Source organism: Ambystoma mexicanum, chromosome 2q, assembly GCF_040938575.1.
Source record: "Ambystoma mexicanum isolate Mex_15411 chromosome 2q, UKY_AmexF1_1, whole genome shotgun sequence".
Lineage (NCBI taxonomy): Eukaryota > Metazoa > Chordata > Amphibia > Caudata > Ambystomatidae > Ambystoma > Ambystoma mexicanum.
In genome coordinates, this window is record NC_090924.1 from 195,946,903 (window position 1) to 195,963,522 (window position 16,620).

At 47.1% G+C, this 16,620-nt stretch overlaps 1 protein-coding gene across 2 annotated transcripts in view; it reads right to left on the reverse strand.

Moving 5' to 3' along the window:
* ABCC1 (ATP binding cassette subfamily C member 1 (ABCC1 blood group)) overlaps positions 1-16,380 on the reverse strand; it is a 2,255,476-nt gene extending 2,239,096 nt beyond the window's left edge. For both annotated transcript variants that reach the window (XM_069647115.1, XM_069647114.1), the window contains exon 1: positions 16,251-16,380. In XM_069647115.1, coding sequence (XP_069503216.1) covers positions 16,251-16,292 — 42 coding nt within the window. In that variant the 5' untranslated portion in view covers positions 16,293-16,380. The remainder of the gene's footprint in view (positions 1-16,250) is intronic.
* Positions 16,381-16,620: the final 240 nt, after the last annotated feature.

A 16,620-nucleotide genomic window follows, 5' to 3' on the forward strand; every position in this document is an offset into this window, starting at 1 on the left:
TAAGGGGTATTTTTTTCAAATATTTTATTTTAAATTGAGGGTTCGCACTCTTGTGAGGTACTTAAATTCCTTTAAAACTGCTTCATAGATGAAAAAAGGTTTTTATTAGATTTCTCTATCTACAGGACATAAAAATATGATACATATATATGTATTTCTACTGAGTGTTCATATTCGTTTTTCTTGATGTGTAGTATCCAGTGCTTTCAAGGTTTCTTAAAAATTCAAATCTCCCATGTTTTTTTTCTGTTCTGGTCTTATTCATTATTATTCCAGAGTCCAGTTAGAAGTTTTTGATGGTTCCCATCTTTATTAGGGGAAATCATAAACCAGGAGACCCAGCAAGTTTCAAGCAATTAAGCTGCTTGTCTGGGTTATTGCTGGTAAAGGAGCCACAAAACGCCTACCGGTTTCAGTGGCATTGTCGAGGTAGAGGCCACATTCATCAGGGCTGGGCAGACACTCAAGAGATTGACGTGTCAATAAGTTGGATAACAGTAAACACCACCTAGTTATAGGGGTCCCCTTATGTATCCGTGTGGTTGGGAAGGTAGAAAAATGGAAAAGTATGGAAGATTCCAGAGCATGACAAGTTTCCCATGCCCTTCTGGGAAGTCCATTACTCTTCCCAGAAGGGCACGAACTTTGTGGAAACCCTACTACAACAAGAAGTTGGTGCTGGCCGACTTTCACAGGGCTTTGCGGTGGAGCGGGCTCATAGATGCTTACAGAAAAAAACAGCACCTGGATCACACCCTCGACCAATGCTGGGTAGGATCCTAAATTTCCAAGACATGGAAATTATACTACATCATTCACGTGAAGGCGGGGAGATCAGGATGGACAATGCCAAAATTGCCATATACCCAGACTACACATCAGCGGTCCAGAGAGCAAGAAACGCCTTCATCCCGGTCAAGGCCCGACTCCGGCAGCTGAACCTCAAATACATGCACAGGAAGAACCGGATGAGCCAAGAATGTGCGGGGCACCTGAGCGTTCTCTATGGAGCAGCTGCTGGGTGCAGTTGGTTGATGTTGGTTTTTTATTGTTTGGACTATTTGGGGGTTTTTAAGACACCAGATGCGGGGGAACACTGTTTGCCTTGAGGGTTGATGAAGCACTACATGTTCCCCGCAAAAGTGAGATGCGAACTGTTATGTTCCCCATTTTGTTACTGGTTTAGAGGTTTTGTTGTCTTCACAATGCTAAGTAAATTGGTGAGACGGTCTGCGAGTGTTGGGGGTAATGTTGTGCAATGGAAGGGGGGGTTGAATGGGGCGTGTCTGGCTGGGGAACGCCGAGTGGAATGGAACCCGATAGAGATGGCAGGGCTTCGGTGCGGGATATTCCAAATATGCACGAGGTGTATATACTTGGATAGATCCATCTGTGCCATTTCGCTTACTGTCGAAAGTAGCTTACGTAGAAGGGAGATACCTAATCATTAAAGGTAACAATGAGCAAAAAGAGGTCTGTATAGTGAACTCTTACCTCCCTAATCACGGGACCCCGGCATACTTAAATGAAATGAGCTGTCCAGGACACTGGCCCCATACCGTGACTGTTTCTTTATCTGGGGGGAAATAACTGTACATGATTGTGATTTGGATAGGTCTAACCCACTGCAAACGGGGAACATAATGTCACTTAAACATGTTATAGATACTCTGGATTTATTAGACGTGTGGAGGGAACTGCACCCGGGGTGCAGGGAGTTTTCCGCATTACTCATCCCCCCATGGGCTATACACAAGAATAGACTGCCTACTGGTCGATATGGCGTATCTCCCCCAAATCGAGTCTGCAGCCTATCTGGGTAGGTCGATATCGGACCACTCGCCCTTGCAAATGGTCTGGTCCATTAGGGGCCCCAGACCCCCCATACAGCTGTGGCAAATGCTGACTGATGCCCTGTCGGATGGCACATTCCGAGAGGAATCTGCACTAAACTGACCGAGTATATAAATACTAATGTGGTGAGCGATGATAAAGGAGTACAGTTTGGGAAACCCTGAAAATAGTGGTGAGAGGGGAAATTATAGCGGGTGCGGGGGGTATTAGGCGGACATTGAAAAGGAACTAGAGGTAAATGAGAAGATCAGTCGACTGGAGGCCAGGGTTCAGAGGTCACGGGAAGGGGAAGCAGAACTAATGGCGATCAGGGAAAAACACCAAGGAGGCCTGGAATAGATTATTGAAATTTGACTGTATAACAAAACCCACCAGAGCACACTCTGAGGGGGACAAGCCGAGCAGGCTCTTGGCGTGGCTGTGCAGAAGGGAAAACCCGAGACACCCAACTACGTTGCTTAAAGATGATCTAGGCGAGACACACACTACGCAACTGTCTATAAACGACACCTTTTGCAAATTTGACTTCCGGCTGTACCGCCACGACAAACAAGTGCCACACCAGGACATAGACACACTGGAAGAGATAGGGCGGCCCAAGCTAGATAGGGCGCACACTCAGTGAACTGACTGCTGAGGAGATCAGTGAAGCAATCAAAACATTGGCTACCAGTAAAACTCCTGGCAGCGATGTTTGCTCCCTGAATTTTACAAAACATATTCGCCGGAACCATCTCCTATCCTACATGAGGTCTTTCGGGAAGCACTCAACATCAAAGTGCTCCCAAACACCATGAGAGAGAGACATTGGTGGTCCCTATCCCTAAACCTGGTAAACCAAAAGATGTGTGACTCCTATAGGCCATTGGCAATCCTTAATTATGATGTTAAAATCCTGACAACTATTTTGGCTAACTGCCTCTGCAGGGTGATAGGATCTCTAATACATCAGGACTAGTGTGGATTCAACACAAACTGCAACACAGCAGTAAACCTGTGGCTTCTACAACATATTGTGGCGCAAACATCTGACTGGCAGGAAAACTATGCGGTTGACTCGCTGGATGCCATAAAGGCATTTGACTCCATATATTGGGAGTGGTTGATAGAGATGTTGAGAGAGTTTGGGCTGGGTGAGCATTTCATTAGACGGGTCAAGCTACTTTATGAAGCGCCAGTGGCCAGGGTAAAAACTGGAAGGATAGTATCAGCCCCTTGGGACATCCAGAGAGGGACCAGACAAGGCTGCTCGCTATCGCCCATGCTCTATATATTGGGCCTGGAACCGATAGCAATATACATCAGAAAACAGTTTTTTTGATGCTGGAATTGCAGTGGGAGGAGTGCACCATATGGTGTCCCCCTACGCTGATGATGTGCTATTATACCTAAGGGACCCACACCTTAATGTTCCGGTTTTGCTGGAAGTTCTGGAGAGGTTTGCAGGATACTCTGGGATAGAAATCCTGCATATTCCCATTGGCGGGTTTGGAGGCGAAACCGGTGGATGAGCTTCCCGAGGTTGGGTTTACTTGGAAGATAAATTCATTCAAATATTTGGGAGTAAACATATGGCACACCCCAGAAGTGATTCACAAGGACAACACCAAACTGGCGGTAAGGGGCTCAGAGAGTCCATGGGGTTTTGGTCAAGACTCCCACTATCGGTAATGGGTAGAGTCGCTATAACTAAAATGATAGTTTTGCCACGGTTTCTGTACTTCTTCCACATGTCCACCAATACATCCCCACCTCGTTCTTTCGCATGGTAGAGAGACTGCTGAGGGAGCCTTTGTGGGGTGCTATCAGGCACAGATGTCTTTATCCACTGACGCTGCCATAAAAGGAAGGTGGGATCCAATTGCCGGATCTAGAAGTGTATTACCTGGCGGCGCAGCTCAGTCACGTGGCCAAATGGCTTGCTGATGAGGCTACTTCAGAAACGAGACTGATAAAACGGTTAATGGCCCTCACGTACCTGAAAGAAATACTATGGATCTCGTTGAAATGTTTTAATACAGCCCCAATGATTGTGATTCTAGGCAGGAAGGTCTGGAACAGGGCCCTAAAATGGTCAAAAAGTGACAGCCCATATTCCCTTGAAACCCCAATTGCAGCTGCGGTTAGTGCAGCTAAAGAGGATCTGAGAAATATGAGACTAGGGGAGGGATTCGGTATCTACATATTTATTTGCATTTGTCAAGCGCACTTGCAGCCATAAGGCATCGATGCGCTGTTACAGAAGATGAGGACTCCTGAGTAACAAAACAGGTGACCAGAGGTCTCATAGTTACACAATGGCAAGCAAGGTACAGGAATCATACTCATACAGAATCACATTGAGAGGCAATTTAAGCAAAGAGTCTAGTTTTGATAGACTTGCGAAAGGCTAGGTGTGACTCAATCAGTCTGAGGTGAGATGGCAGTGCGTTCCAGTGCATGGCTGTTTGGGTGGGGAAGCTGGAGCCACCAGCGCGCACCTTTCGCATTGTGGGCGTGACAATTGTGTTGACATAGCACGATCTTAAGAGTCTTGTGGCCGTGTGCTTAGTAACTCTGTGTGGAAGGTGTGGAGGGGCACGTTCATGCAGGCATTTGTGGGTGATGGTGAGGGTTTTGAAGACAAGTCTCTCTTTGACTGGGAGCCAGTGTGCCTGCCTTCTGATTTCGGAGATATGGTCTCTTCTGGCAGTACCTGTGGCTGCCCTCAGAGCGTTGTTTTGGACTAGCTGCAATTTGGCAATGTTTTTGTTGGAGGTCCCAACGAGGAGGGCATTACAGTAGTCTAGCCTTGACCCGATAATTGCCCTGGCAATGGTGAGGCAGTTAAGGCGGGACAGAAAGGGCCTGGCCGCTTCGAGGATTTTATAGGAGTAAGCTGAGGAGGTGGCGATAGCATGAACCTGTCTGTCCATGGATAGGTTAGAGTCCAGGTAGACTCGGAGCATCTTCACGTGGTTGGAGACCTTGATGGGAATGTTATCAATGGTGAAGAAGGCGTATTGATCTCTGAGGTTGCCCAGAGTGAAAGGCGACCCTGTGAGGAGGAGTTCAGTTTTTTCACTGTTGAGGCAGAGCCAGTTCTCTGCCATCCAGGATTGGCTGGTGGAGTAAATGGTAGTGAGGGTTTTGGTGTCTGCTAGGTAGTCACCCGTGAGTGGGATAAGGACCTGTGTGTCATCTGTAGTTGGCATATGAGATGCCAAGGGAATCGAGGATGTTGAACAGGGGCCTTGTGAAGAGTTTGTAGAGCGTGGGTGCGATACAGGAGCCCTGAGGGACACCGCAGGTGATAAGGCTAGGAGAGGCAGATGCTGAGTCAGAAAAGACTTTCATGGCTCTTTCTTGGAGAAAGGAGGTAATCATTGACAGGCTTTGGTGGAGAAGTTGGCTTGGGTGGCTAGGTGGTGGCAAAGGGTGTTGTGGTCCACCAGGTCAAAGGCGGCGGAGAGATCCAGGAGCAATAGGAGAGCAGGTTTGCCTTTATCTCTGAGATCGCCCATTTGGTTCTTTAGGTCAAGGAGGGCCGTCTCATTGCCGTGACGTGGGCGGAAGCCCAATTGCCGCAGACCAAGGAGACCGTTATCTTCCAGGAATTTTTGGACTTGCAGGTAAGCTGCTTTGTCCAGAATTTTGAGCAGGAACGGAACAGTGGTGATGGGCCTGTAGTTCCCAGGGACAGTTGGGTCGAGTGAGGGTTTTTTTAAGGAGTGGGCGTACCCAGGCTTCCTTGAGTCCAGACGGGACATGGCCTGACTGGCAGGAGGAGTTAATAAATGCTGTAAGGAAGGGGGCTAGGGTGGAGGCAGAGTCTTCGATGAGGCTAGCTGGGCAGGCATCACCCTTACAGTTGGAAAGTTTGATGGAGTTGAGCAGGACGATGACCTCTAGCTCAGAGATATCTTTGAAGTCAAAAAGTGGGGAGGAGGTGACCTTGCTGGGTGGTTTAGCGTGCAAGTTAGATATAAGGTTGGAGAGGGCTTTTTGGTTGCCGCAAATTTTAGTTTGGAGAGTGTTAAGCTTCTCTAGCATGGCAGATTGAATGCTATTACACCACTTGTCGTCTCTGATGATTGATGGGGGGGGGGGGGGGGAGGAGGGGAGCAGGTGGTTTTTCCAATTCCCTAAAGATGGTGAATAGCGCCTTAGACCCAGACTTGGCATCGGAGATCCTGGCGTTGAAGGAGGCAGCTTTAGCTGTGGTAATGTTTGTTTTATAGGATTTGGAGATGGCTTTGAACTTTAGTTTGGTGGCTTCAGAGGGGTTGCCTTTCCATGTGGAGAGGGCAATCCTCTTTAGCGCACGTTGGTTAAGTAGTTCTTTAGTGAACCATGAATTAGCATGTTTGGCCTTTTTTGCTTTTTTAAGGTTCAGTGGGGCGATGGCGTCCACAGCTGACGTTATGGCTTCCTTGAAAGTGTTAGCTAAGGTTTCAGGGTTATTGGAGGACGGGGCCTGCAGGGCAGGGTGGAGAAGGTAAGGTGCTAGTTTCTCAACTGCGAGTAGACGTGAGCTCCTCGTGTAGGTGGCCGGGCACAGAGGGGGGTTGAGGGGCAACTTTCTTGGTTCCAAGGTTGAATTGGATGTAGTGGTGGTCGGACCATGGGATGGGGTGTCGGCAATGATGAGAAGGGAGCAGTTGTGGTGACTGATCCAGTCAAGGGTGCGCCCTTTGAGATGGGTGGGGCCAGATATAGATTGCGTGAAGCAGAGGTTAGACAGTGCCTTCTTGAGGGATTTGGCCGGGGAATCATTGGGGTCATTGAGTCCTTGGTTGAGATCTCCGAGAAGTATGACCTGTGAGGTCTTTTTTGATGTTGTTGGAGAGTGCAATCAGGGTGTCGTGGAAGTCGAGACATGGGCCTGGGGGTCTATAAACAATGTGCATAGTTATGGTGCAGTTAGGGGAGAAACTGATTTTTAGTGGGAGGTAGTTGCGATTGTTGTCCAGCAGTCCATCAACTACTCTGATGGCAAGAGTTTCCCTGGCGATGAGGTCGACGCCTCCACCTCTGTGAGAGGTGCAGTCTTTCCTGAAGATGGCGTACCCAGATGGAATGGCCAGCGATAATGCTGGGCCTGAACTCTCATTGAGCCATGTTTCAGTAAGGATGAGGAGGTCGAGGTCGTCCTTAATGAGCAGGTCGTTAATGTGAAGGGCGTGGGCAGGTACGGACCAGGCATTGAGCATGGCGCAGCTGAGTGTGTAGGAAGTAGGGGGCGTGGAGGTAGGTGGGCTGGTAGGTGTGGACGGTGTCTCAGATGTATTGGGTGGTGTGGAGTCCAAAATAGTCATGGGGGCATCAGCATGTGCATTGAGCACAGTAACAGCATTGGGCATAGCAGGATCAACAGTGGTCAAAGGAGCAGCAACATGTGCAGTGAGCATAGTAGTAGCATTGGGCATAGCAGTATCAACAGTGGTCAAAGGAGCAACATGTGCAGTGAGCATAGTAACAGCATTGGGCACAGCAGTATCGACCTTAGTGAGAAGGGCAGCAGCATGGGCATTGAACGTGGTGGCCCCACTAAGGTTGGGCATGGGTGGTAATGCCGAGTCAATGTTATTGTTGGGCTTGGCGTTCGTGGCGGCTCTAGAGTCAGGGTCGGTGCAGTGAGCATTGCGGGTCTGACGTAGCGTGGCTACAGTGTATATGGCAGCCCTGGGGTTAATGTTAGCCTTGGTGGCTATGCGCGTGTAACGGGAAGGCTGGCATCTCATGCCTACCCTTACATTGCAATATCCCATGTTGGGTGTATAAGTATTGGGGATGGAGGGGTGGGTGCGAGGCCGTAGTTGTGCATTGCTGTAGCAGCACGGCACGGTGCGCATGGTGGTGCTCTGGGTAGGCTTTGGTGAAAGGTGAGGCAGGCGGGCAGTGAGGCTGAGGGCCTTACCTTGTGTGAGCAGGAAGGAGCGTGCGAGCGCCATCCGCGCCGTCGAGCAGCAGAGGGGATCATAGGCCTTTTCCTGTGGCCTTCGCCGCCTGGCGGCTTTCCTCTTCTCCCTTTAAAGCAGGAGAGGAGGGGCTGCAGGGGGTGATGTCTATGAAGAGGGGGCTTTCAAGGACTTTGAATCCATGATAAAGAGGGGCTGCCGAGAGGCCAATTTCTATGGTACCACAAGATCAAAAAAGTGGCGAAGGAGACCTGGAAAGACTAGCCAGCAGAACCAGAAATGGACCCGCTGTTGGCAGTGCTACACAATCTTGTGGATGGGTTGAAACCAATATCCAGGATTTACAGCCAACTGATGGATCGGCCTAGCCCCAGCGAGATATCTCAGTACTCCCTTGACCACCGAGGGTATACAGGCTGCCCTCCCTGGGGGCCAGGTCTGGCGACTGCAGACCTGTTCACTGAGGAGGCTCTAAAGACGATGAGTTCGCAAAAAGGTCTACCAGGTCTCGAGCACCATCCTGTGCTCAGTGGAATGGTGAGCCTGTGATGGAGGCTTGTTACCGAGGGGACTCGAGAGTATCCAGGAAGTGAGTATAACTGTAAGAAGATGCTGCACACTAGTGGATGCCTACGGAGGGGGGGGGAGGAAGGGGAGTAAAGAGATTTATTTTATGGTTTATAGGATGCATCCTCAGAGAAGGAAGGACAATCGACAGTAGGACTGAGCTCACCGCCTCCCCCATGAGGTATAGCACCTTGTGACCAGCCTCAGGGTATACTAACACGCAGCGAGAAACCTCAAAGAGAGACCAGGGGAAAAGCAATGGGGGAGAAAGAGAAAGAAGCACAAGGAGAGGAGATGCACATACAGGCAAAAGAAAATATCTAGCAGACATCGAAAAGAATACACACCAACAGGTGGATGCGTTATTCAGTGAAGCAGAACGGGTGATAGAGGAAGAGGTGAGGAGTAAAAGCAAGGGGGCGATAAGGGAGAATGGCTATCACGGACAATAAAATTCAAATTAGATGGGGAGGACGAAGGAATAAACGAAAAAAAGACAATAAGGGGGGATTAGGAAGATGCAGCCTCAGACGAATGGAGTGACGGGGACCGTGACGAATGGACACCCGACAATCTTAGGAGAAGAGGATGAAAAGAGCAGAAACAGGACCATGACGGTTGTGACAGGGACTGGTCCACCTCCTTACGTAGGACAAGGAAGTAAAAAATGGGGTTAACACTAAGCTGTTAGAGAGGGAAGAATGGGACGAAAGACACAGGTAATGACGTTACTACGGGACGAGGGGGGGCCCCATTATGTGCTCAGGCAAACAATGAACCGGGACAACCCAATATTTGGCTTGCTCTTCCTCTTAGCCAGGGCCAGTAAATGGATACAGGCACTCAAGAAAAAGACAGCGGTGGCGACGCTGGCATAGGAGATATGAAAAGTTTGTTTGCGCAATTATAGGAGACCAGGCAGACAACATTTGGAATCAGGCTGGTTATAAAAGGAGTGAAATTGAGCACCAACGCTCATGAAAGAGCTCCAGTTAACAATTGTCGAACACATGTCTGGTAGGTTTTACAATGCATATATCCAGACAGCTACGACTTGGGGACAGTGATGGCTTATAAAATGAAAGGTGACAATGACCCTGCTGGATATATAAAGCGAGTTCCGGATTTATGGACCCAAGTGACTCTAAAGTCTTGGGACAAATGCATACCATTGTTCTATCACATACTAGTTAAAGGACTGCACAGGCTTCCTTGGATAAGGTAGTGGGTATAGAAGCTAAGGGCTGGCCCGAGATAAAAAGCAACAATAGGACATTACTGTAAGAGGAAGCAGGAAAGCGAGAGCCAGGCAGCCAAATACACCATGGAAGGAGCACTGTTCATGCCAAACACTGCCGCCAACACCACAGGGAGGGTTTCCCGCTGGACAAACACCACAACAAGGAGGGTACATGCAGCCGCAGTATGCACCACAATGGGGATGACCACCACCACAGGAGAATTATAAGCATGGGGATACTACCCTATAGGAGTACGGTTTTCACAATGGGGGAAGTGGGGGTGGGGATAATCGAGGAACAGGATACAGGGTTTTTGGACCAAGCTACACATGTCAGAACTTGGGACACGTGATGCGCACCTGTCCATTTATGCAACAGGCACGGGCAATTCAATTAGCGCAACTGAAGGGTCTCCAGTGGCAGCAGATGCAGTGTCCTCCAGGGCAGTTAGAACCAGCACAGATACCAGCGCAGCAGGGCGGAGTGCAGCCCCAAGGAAGGACAACCGACAGCGGGGTAACGGTCCCAGCGATGATTGATCCACCGCATTAACAGGCGGAACCACAGTGGTGCTAGGGCAAAATGTGGTGCCCTGTTACACAGGGGTCAGCATGGTAGGAGGTAACACTTTCCGCTTCCCACCGAGTAACACACAGCAATACATGGGTCCACAGAAGGTCCAAGCGTGTCCGGTCCTAGTAGTAACTGACGACCCCAAAGAGGAACCCGAGGTAGCAGTGAAAATAGGACCAAGACAGTTCTTGTTTCTCAGATACAGGCGCAACCATATCCGGCATCTGGGGGGGGGGGGGTGGGGAGGGTTCTGACTGGCTTCGGAATTCCTATTTAGACCATAGTGCCAAAAGGATGAGTTAAAGGGGAAAACAACAGCGTTATAGCTGGAAGAAGCAGTAATAGACATGGTGATTCTGTGTGGAACAGATGACAACATGGAGTGGCAAACAGTTATGTGCCTGGACCCCTTGACAATTACAAGAGTATCAGATGAACAGTTGTTCGCTGAGGAGGAGGAAGGAGAGATGGTGTTCCAGATACAGATACCTTGCCCAGTTCAGATATTAGAAATAATTGTGCCTATTCTGACAATTAGTGAAGAAGGAAAATAAACATACAGAGCAAGATCTCATAAGGGTGCTGTGTAAATTGTGGGCCACAGAACCTTACGATGTGGGAGTTCTTTATGGGATTGGAGCAGTAAAAATAAAATAAGGGGCCCAACTGCCCCGGGAAAAACAAACCCATTAACCAGAGAAGCAGATGAAGGGATAGATTCCACTTTGCACGCACTATGGCAGCAAGGGATAATTCAGACATCTACATCAACCTGTAACACAGCAATCTATCTGATAAAGAAACCAAAGGGTGGGTCATGGCATTTCATCCAGGATTTGCGCCCCCTAAATGAAGTGGTGGAAGCAGAATTTCCTGTGGTTCCAAACCCTGCCACAATATTGTGCAAAATCCCAGTGAAGGCAAAGTACTTCACGGTCATGAACTTGAAAAATGCTACACCTTTGCACCCAGACTCAAGATATCTGACCGCCTTCACGTATCGCGGAACTAGATTTGAACACTCTCGTCTGCTCCAGGGGTACTGTGAACAGTATCTTCAATAGGATCATACAAATTGATCTATGCAATGTGCAAACACCAAGCACTGTGATTCAGTATGTTGACAGTCTGCTACTATGCAGCGAGACAGAAGAAGAGCATAGAAAACATTCAGTACAGGTTTTGTCACTACTTTCAGAGAAACGTTATAAAGTGGAAAAGGCTAAATTACAGTATTACCTATACGAGGTTGTGTACCTGGAGCAAATGATATTAATTGAAGGGCATACAACACCCAAAAGGACACAGGCCATTAATTCCACCACCTGCACACGAACGGAGAAAGATGCAAAAGTTTCTAGCTCTATGCAATTGCTGCAATGCACGGGTATTTGTTTATGCCACATTCACGAAACCCTTAGTGCAGGACCTTAAGGAAGCACAAAAAGGGAACAGGGTCAAAACGGACATCTGACATGAATGAAAGTTTCACAGAACTAATTGACGCACTGGCACATGCACCAGAGTTAGCTACCCCAAATTACAGCAACAGAAAAGAAAAAAAAAATTCTATTTGTTCTCACATTCAGATGGCTCAGTGATGACGTCTGTCCTCACAAAAGAAGCCGCAGGGACACCAACCACTAGCTTACTACAGTGTAAGCCTAGACCCAGTAATGCAAGGACACTTCCCTTGCGAACAATCCCTTGCAGCTGCAAAGTTTGCAATTGAGAAGGCATCAACAATCACTATGGGGTGTCCCATAGTATTGTACGTGGAACACTTGTCCATCTTGAGAAATCAAAAAGTACACTAACTACCCTAAGTGCATTGGGATATTAGGTCATATTAACCAACCCAGCCAGAGCTGGAAAGGGAATCCAATGCACCAATGTAAATGGAATTCAATGCACCACTCTGCTTTAAGAACTAAGAAGCCCGATAGTCATGAGTGTGGTTAGAAACCGAAAAGACACAGCAGAGTGTTGCCAATAGGATACTAGACTGGGAACGTGTGCAGACACAGAGACCCAGTCTATATTATTAAAACCTCTCAGTTGCAGTGCAATTTTAAATGGGGGGGGGGGAATTGCTGCAGTGCAAAATGCAGTTTCCTCAGTGTGACAATTTGTGTCCTTGTGCAAATGCAGACAATGAAACTGTAATAAAGATGCAAGTTGAAGGCGGTGTAAAGGAACACACTTATCAGCTGTTAAGAGTAGCACTGTAAAAGGGGAGGGGGCCCTTTCTGATATTTGTGAAATAGAACCCATAAAAAAAAAATGTTTTAAAGAAGAATGCCTAAATACAAGGGCACAGGTAAGTATAATTAAACTTAGTGGTAGGATGAAATGCGGTAAATAGGCCTTAAAAGCTTGCTTTTGCAGAAAACGTACGTTAGCCTTCTGTGTGCGGAAAAAGCTGCTGTAGCTGGAGTTAGTGCATAGTCTGCGATCCCAGTCCAGTGGTGAAAGAAGTATACAATGGAAATTATTTTTCGAGGTCACAGATTAGAGCTCACAGGTTCCGCCAACGAATGCATGACCATTTTAGAATTCAAAATCATTTATGAAATATGATTTTCCAATTGCCCCGTAGTAAATTTTCCCTGGGAAAAGGGTTAGAGTGTTCCTGACATACAACATTTGTGTAGCAGTATGTCTGTGGTTCAAGGCACTGGCGTTGACATGGTGATAAGCTCTATGAGAACCAGGATGAGGCGACCAGGGCAGTTGATTAAAGTCCTGCTGGTCGTCTGAAGTGTGTCAATGAATTAACTTTGCACTCTGGGATTGGGGGTGGATTGTGGTGTCACAAGTCATAATTGAGGGGGTGTGGGAAGGTTCATGGACCCAATTATTGAAAGCAATGTATGCTTTTGTATAAAGAGTCCAGCACATGAAATCCAAACAGCTTTGTGTGGGGGGGATGTTTATATGTCACACAATCACGAATACCAATTATTTGCTTTGCATTGTATAAAAGTTCTAGATTTAGGGGCGTTTCTTTGACATCGCCTTTTCGTGCAGTCTGAATTTAGCTAGAGAGAGAGAAAGGTGCTAGAGGTAGAGGATGGAGTGCAGTGAAGAGATTTAAACCCACACTGCTTAGAGAGAGTGGGCAGTGTTCCAGTTAATACAATATCCTAAAAATCTTATCTTTCTGCCTACAGAGACAGACAACACAAGTGCCAATTAGAATTTTACCTCTCAAATGATCATGGTTGTGGGACATTAAAATGCTAGCATTACTTCAACTATACAAGGAAATGAAAGCAGTCCGAAACTCGTTAAGAAGCTACCAGCAATACCGAGGAAACAATTACTTGTAATTGGGAAGAACTCAACCGGAATCACTGAAATAGGTCTCTGCTATCGGAAAATAACTGGTCATCCATTGATCCCTATCAACTGTGCGACGAAGCAGCTGGTCTGCAATTGACACATTATAAAGATTCAATACATATAAAACAAATATAAATATTATAAATTACAAAACCAAAATAATGATTCTGTCATCTTCAGATTTGGCTCATCTGTTGGGTGTGCATTTCGTTTTATCATATGCCAAAGCAATATTACACAGTGGTGGCTGGTATTATAGGGTGCAAGGGCGACGGTGGCCTTGTTTGAGGGGAAAGGTATACGCTTAAAGTGAAATAAACTTCAAACTTACATTTTTCCTCTATACATATCCATTGTCTGAACCGGCTAAACCAGGGTTTCTGCCGGAATTTATTAGCGACGTGTTCCACATGGTGTGCTTTGCTTTTTAATTCTAGCAATGAGCCTGCACGTCTACGCAAATGTTGTGCAGCTTTGTATTGGCCCTCCTGGCTCTTAATCTACGTGAACTGATTGGATGGACCAGATTGGCAGGTGTAGAGAGACTTGTAGAGGCCAGAGGCGGTCCGTCCATCTGAGTCAGCGTGGAAGCAGAGATGATTCGTGCAGGTAAGAAGATACTTTAAAACAAATGTACTTATGCAATGTATGAGTGCGGGAATGAGTGGTGTCCGTTGGGTGCTTGCTGCGTTTATGTGAATGTACCTCTGTGAACTGTCCACATTTTGACAGACCCTTATTTTTTGTTGTTTTTTCCCCAGCTACAAATATAGAGAAACACTGGTAAGACAAATGTCCTTAAAATTTAATGCTAATCTATGAGTGGAAGCCTTAGAGTAATGCTGAAGGGGCAACGAATCATGACATAAATGAGGCACACTGCCTTATAATATCTAGTATGAATAAAAATATATGTTTGTTGTTAAATTGTAGTTTTACAAAGGGTAATACGTGTAGTGTCGATTTATTGGTACAACCCCTTTTATGAATGTATAATGCAAAAATACAGATTAAAATTTACATAAAAAACAAACTGACCAAAATGACCAGCTGTGCGATGACTTACGGTTTGCAACTGGCAGACTGTCCCACTAACATGCCCGTACTGGCTTGTCAGAGAAAACCTTCCAGCAAATCAGCCTCAACTTTTTGGGGGCCTATCTTTCCACAACATACTTTGCTACCTTTTCAAAAGCACCCGTGCACTTTGGCCTATTTTTCAGTGCATTACTCGTAAAAATCAACAACTTTAGACTACTGGCATATCTTGGGGCAGCTATTGCTGAACATGTTTTATTACACTGGCATTAAGGCATCAGTGGGGATACGGACGTATATTGGCAAATACACCATGGACATCTCCTTTGCAGTACTGTGACATTATTACTGGCAATACAGGCAAAGAGAATGCGAGTGTTCGGAAAAGGGGACGCTGGCCTCTATCCCCACAGCCAGATAATTAAAAATAAATCAAAAAGACATGCTTACAAGTAATGTTACACAAATGTTTAATGTGGCCTTGGGGTAGGAATATTTACATATATTGACAAAGGCAATTTGAAAAATAGTACAATTTTGCTAGATACTGTCGGCACAGCCAGCATGAAAATGTCAAAATCAAAATACTCTTGCGTACATTTGTTGACCTGCAATCCTTTGGAATTGTATGTGTTAACCACGCTGAGTGTATCAACTTCCCTCACAACGCTCGGATGTGCGCAAACATTCACTGGAAATAGTTAGTGAGAAAAAAAAAATAATCACCAGCCACCACTGATCATAATGACAACCATGTAACAAAGAGTTGTAATGAACACCAATAAATGGGACGCAGCCAGGAAAGGACAAACACTAATATAAAACGATTGAGCTGGAAAGAGGGTGAGATTAGGCGATACAATGCAGGTTTACTGGACCATTCTTAGTCAGGAGGTGTCAAGAGCACACAAGAAGTGACTCAGCGATCCGAGTACTTACACGCAGTGTAAAGCTCAGGCTATGTACACGAGAAAATATACTTTTTGGGCGTGTTCGGGGCATTCTGATACACCAACCATGTCATGCCTAACGGAAACAAAATACACAGGATCATTACATTTCCCGTCGTTTTATGCATAAACGATCCGCGAAGTGTACACATTTCTGACACTGCATGTGTCCTCGTACGAAGTTTGCAGGGAAAACAAAAAGGATTTGGAGGAAGGACACCCTGGGCCCAGGCAGAGTAAACCATACAGGTGTAGTGTTCGGTTTGTTGCACCGAATCTTGTCTGTCTCCAAAAAAACTAGAACCAAACGCAAGTTATGTTGAGTTCACTTATGTTACGTTTTATATGATTACATAATGTCTCTGACTATTACACAATGAAAAGTGCAAACACGCCCAGGGCGCCACTTAAGACAATATACCAATCTAAACAATGCTGATATCGGGCGAGGAGGGTCGCTTGATCACACTACCGGTATAATTTCAGTATCTAAGGGAGGTTGTCGGGCCATCCTTAGTGCATGGGTGCGGGAAAAAGGCTGAGGACTGAAGGTGCTGGCTGGGGCTCGAGGAGAGCGCCATGGGCACACGTGTTGCCCGTGGGTAGAAGGAGGCTGAATGTACAAAAGCTGCAGAGCTCGAGCTCAGCGGGATTCTCGCAGGTACACACCATAAAATGTACACTCTTCACTGACATGGGCAACTCCCGCGGCACAGGGGCTGCCCCCGGGCCCTCCTGCCCAGTGTATAAAGTACTGCTCCCTTGCCGCGCGCTACTCTTACCCAGAACCGCTCAGCGCCCTCCGTGCGGCAGAAAGCCTCCATATTCGGGCGCTCCTCACAGGTCTCCCTCTCCCCTCGCTGCACCAGCCGGCAGTCCTCACTGACTGCCCAGCACAACACCGGAAGCACGCCGCGCTCCAATTGGCTGACCGGCGCGCTCCTTGCGTGGTGACGTCACCCACTACTGGGAATCAAGCAACAACAGTTTAAAATAATCTGTTCTCTGCAGCTCGCGCTCTCTTTTCCGCGAGCGTTCTTGCAGGGTTCGGGTGACAGTGGCTCTGAATAGAATTCTGTTATTTTGGAAAGAAAAGGTAAACACGGAATGGGAGCGGGTGTGCCCTGTGGGTGGTGGCGCGTGGAAGATGGT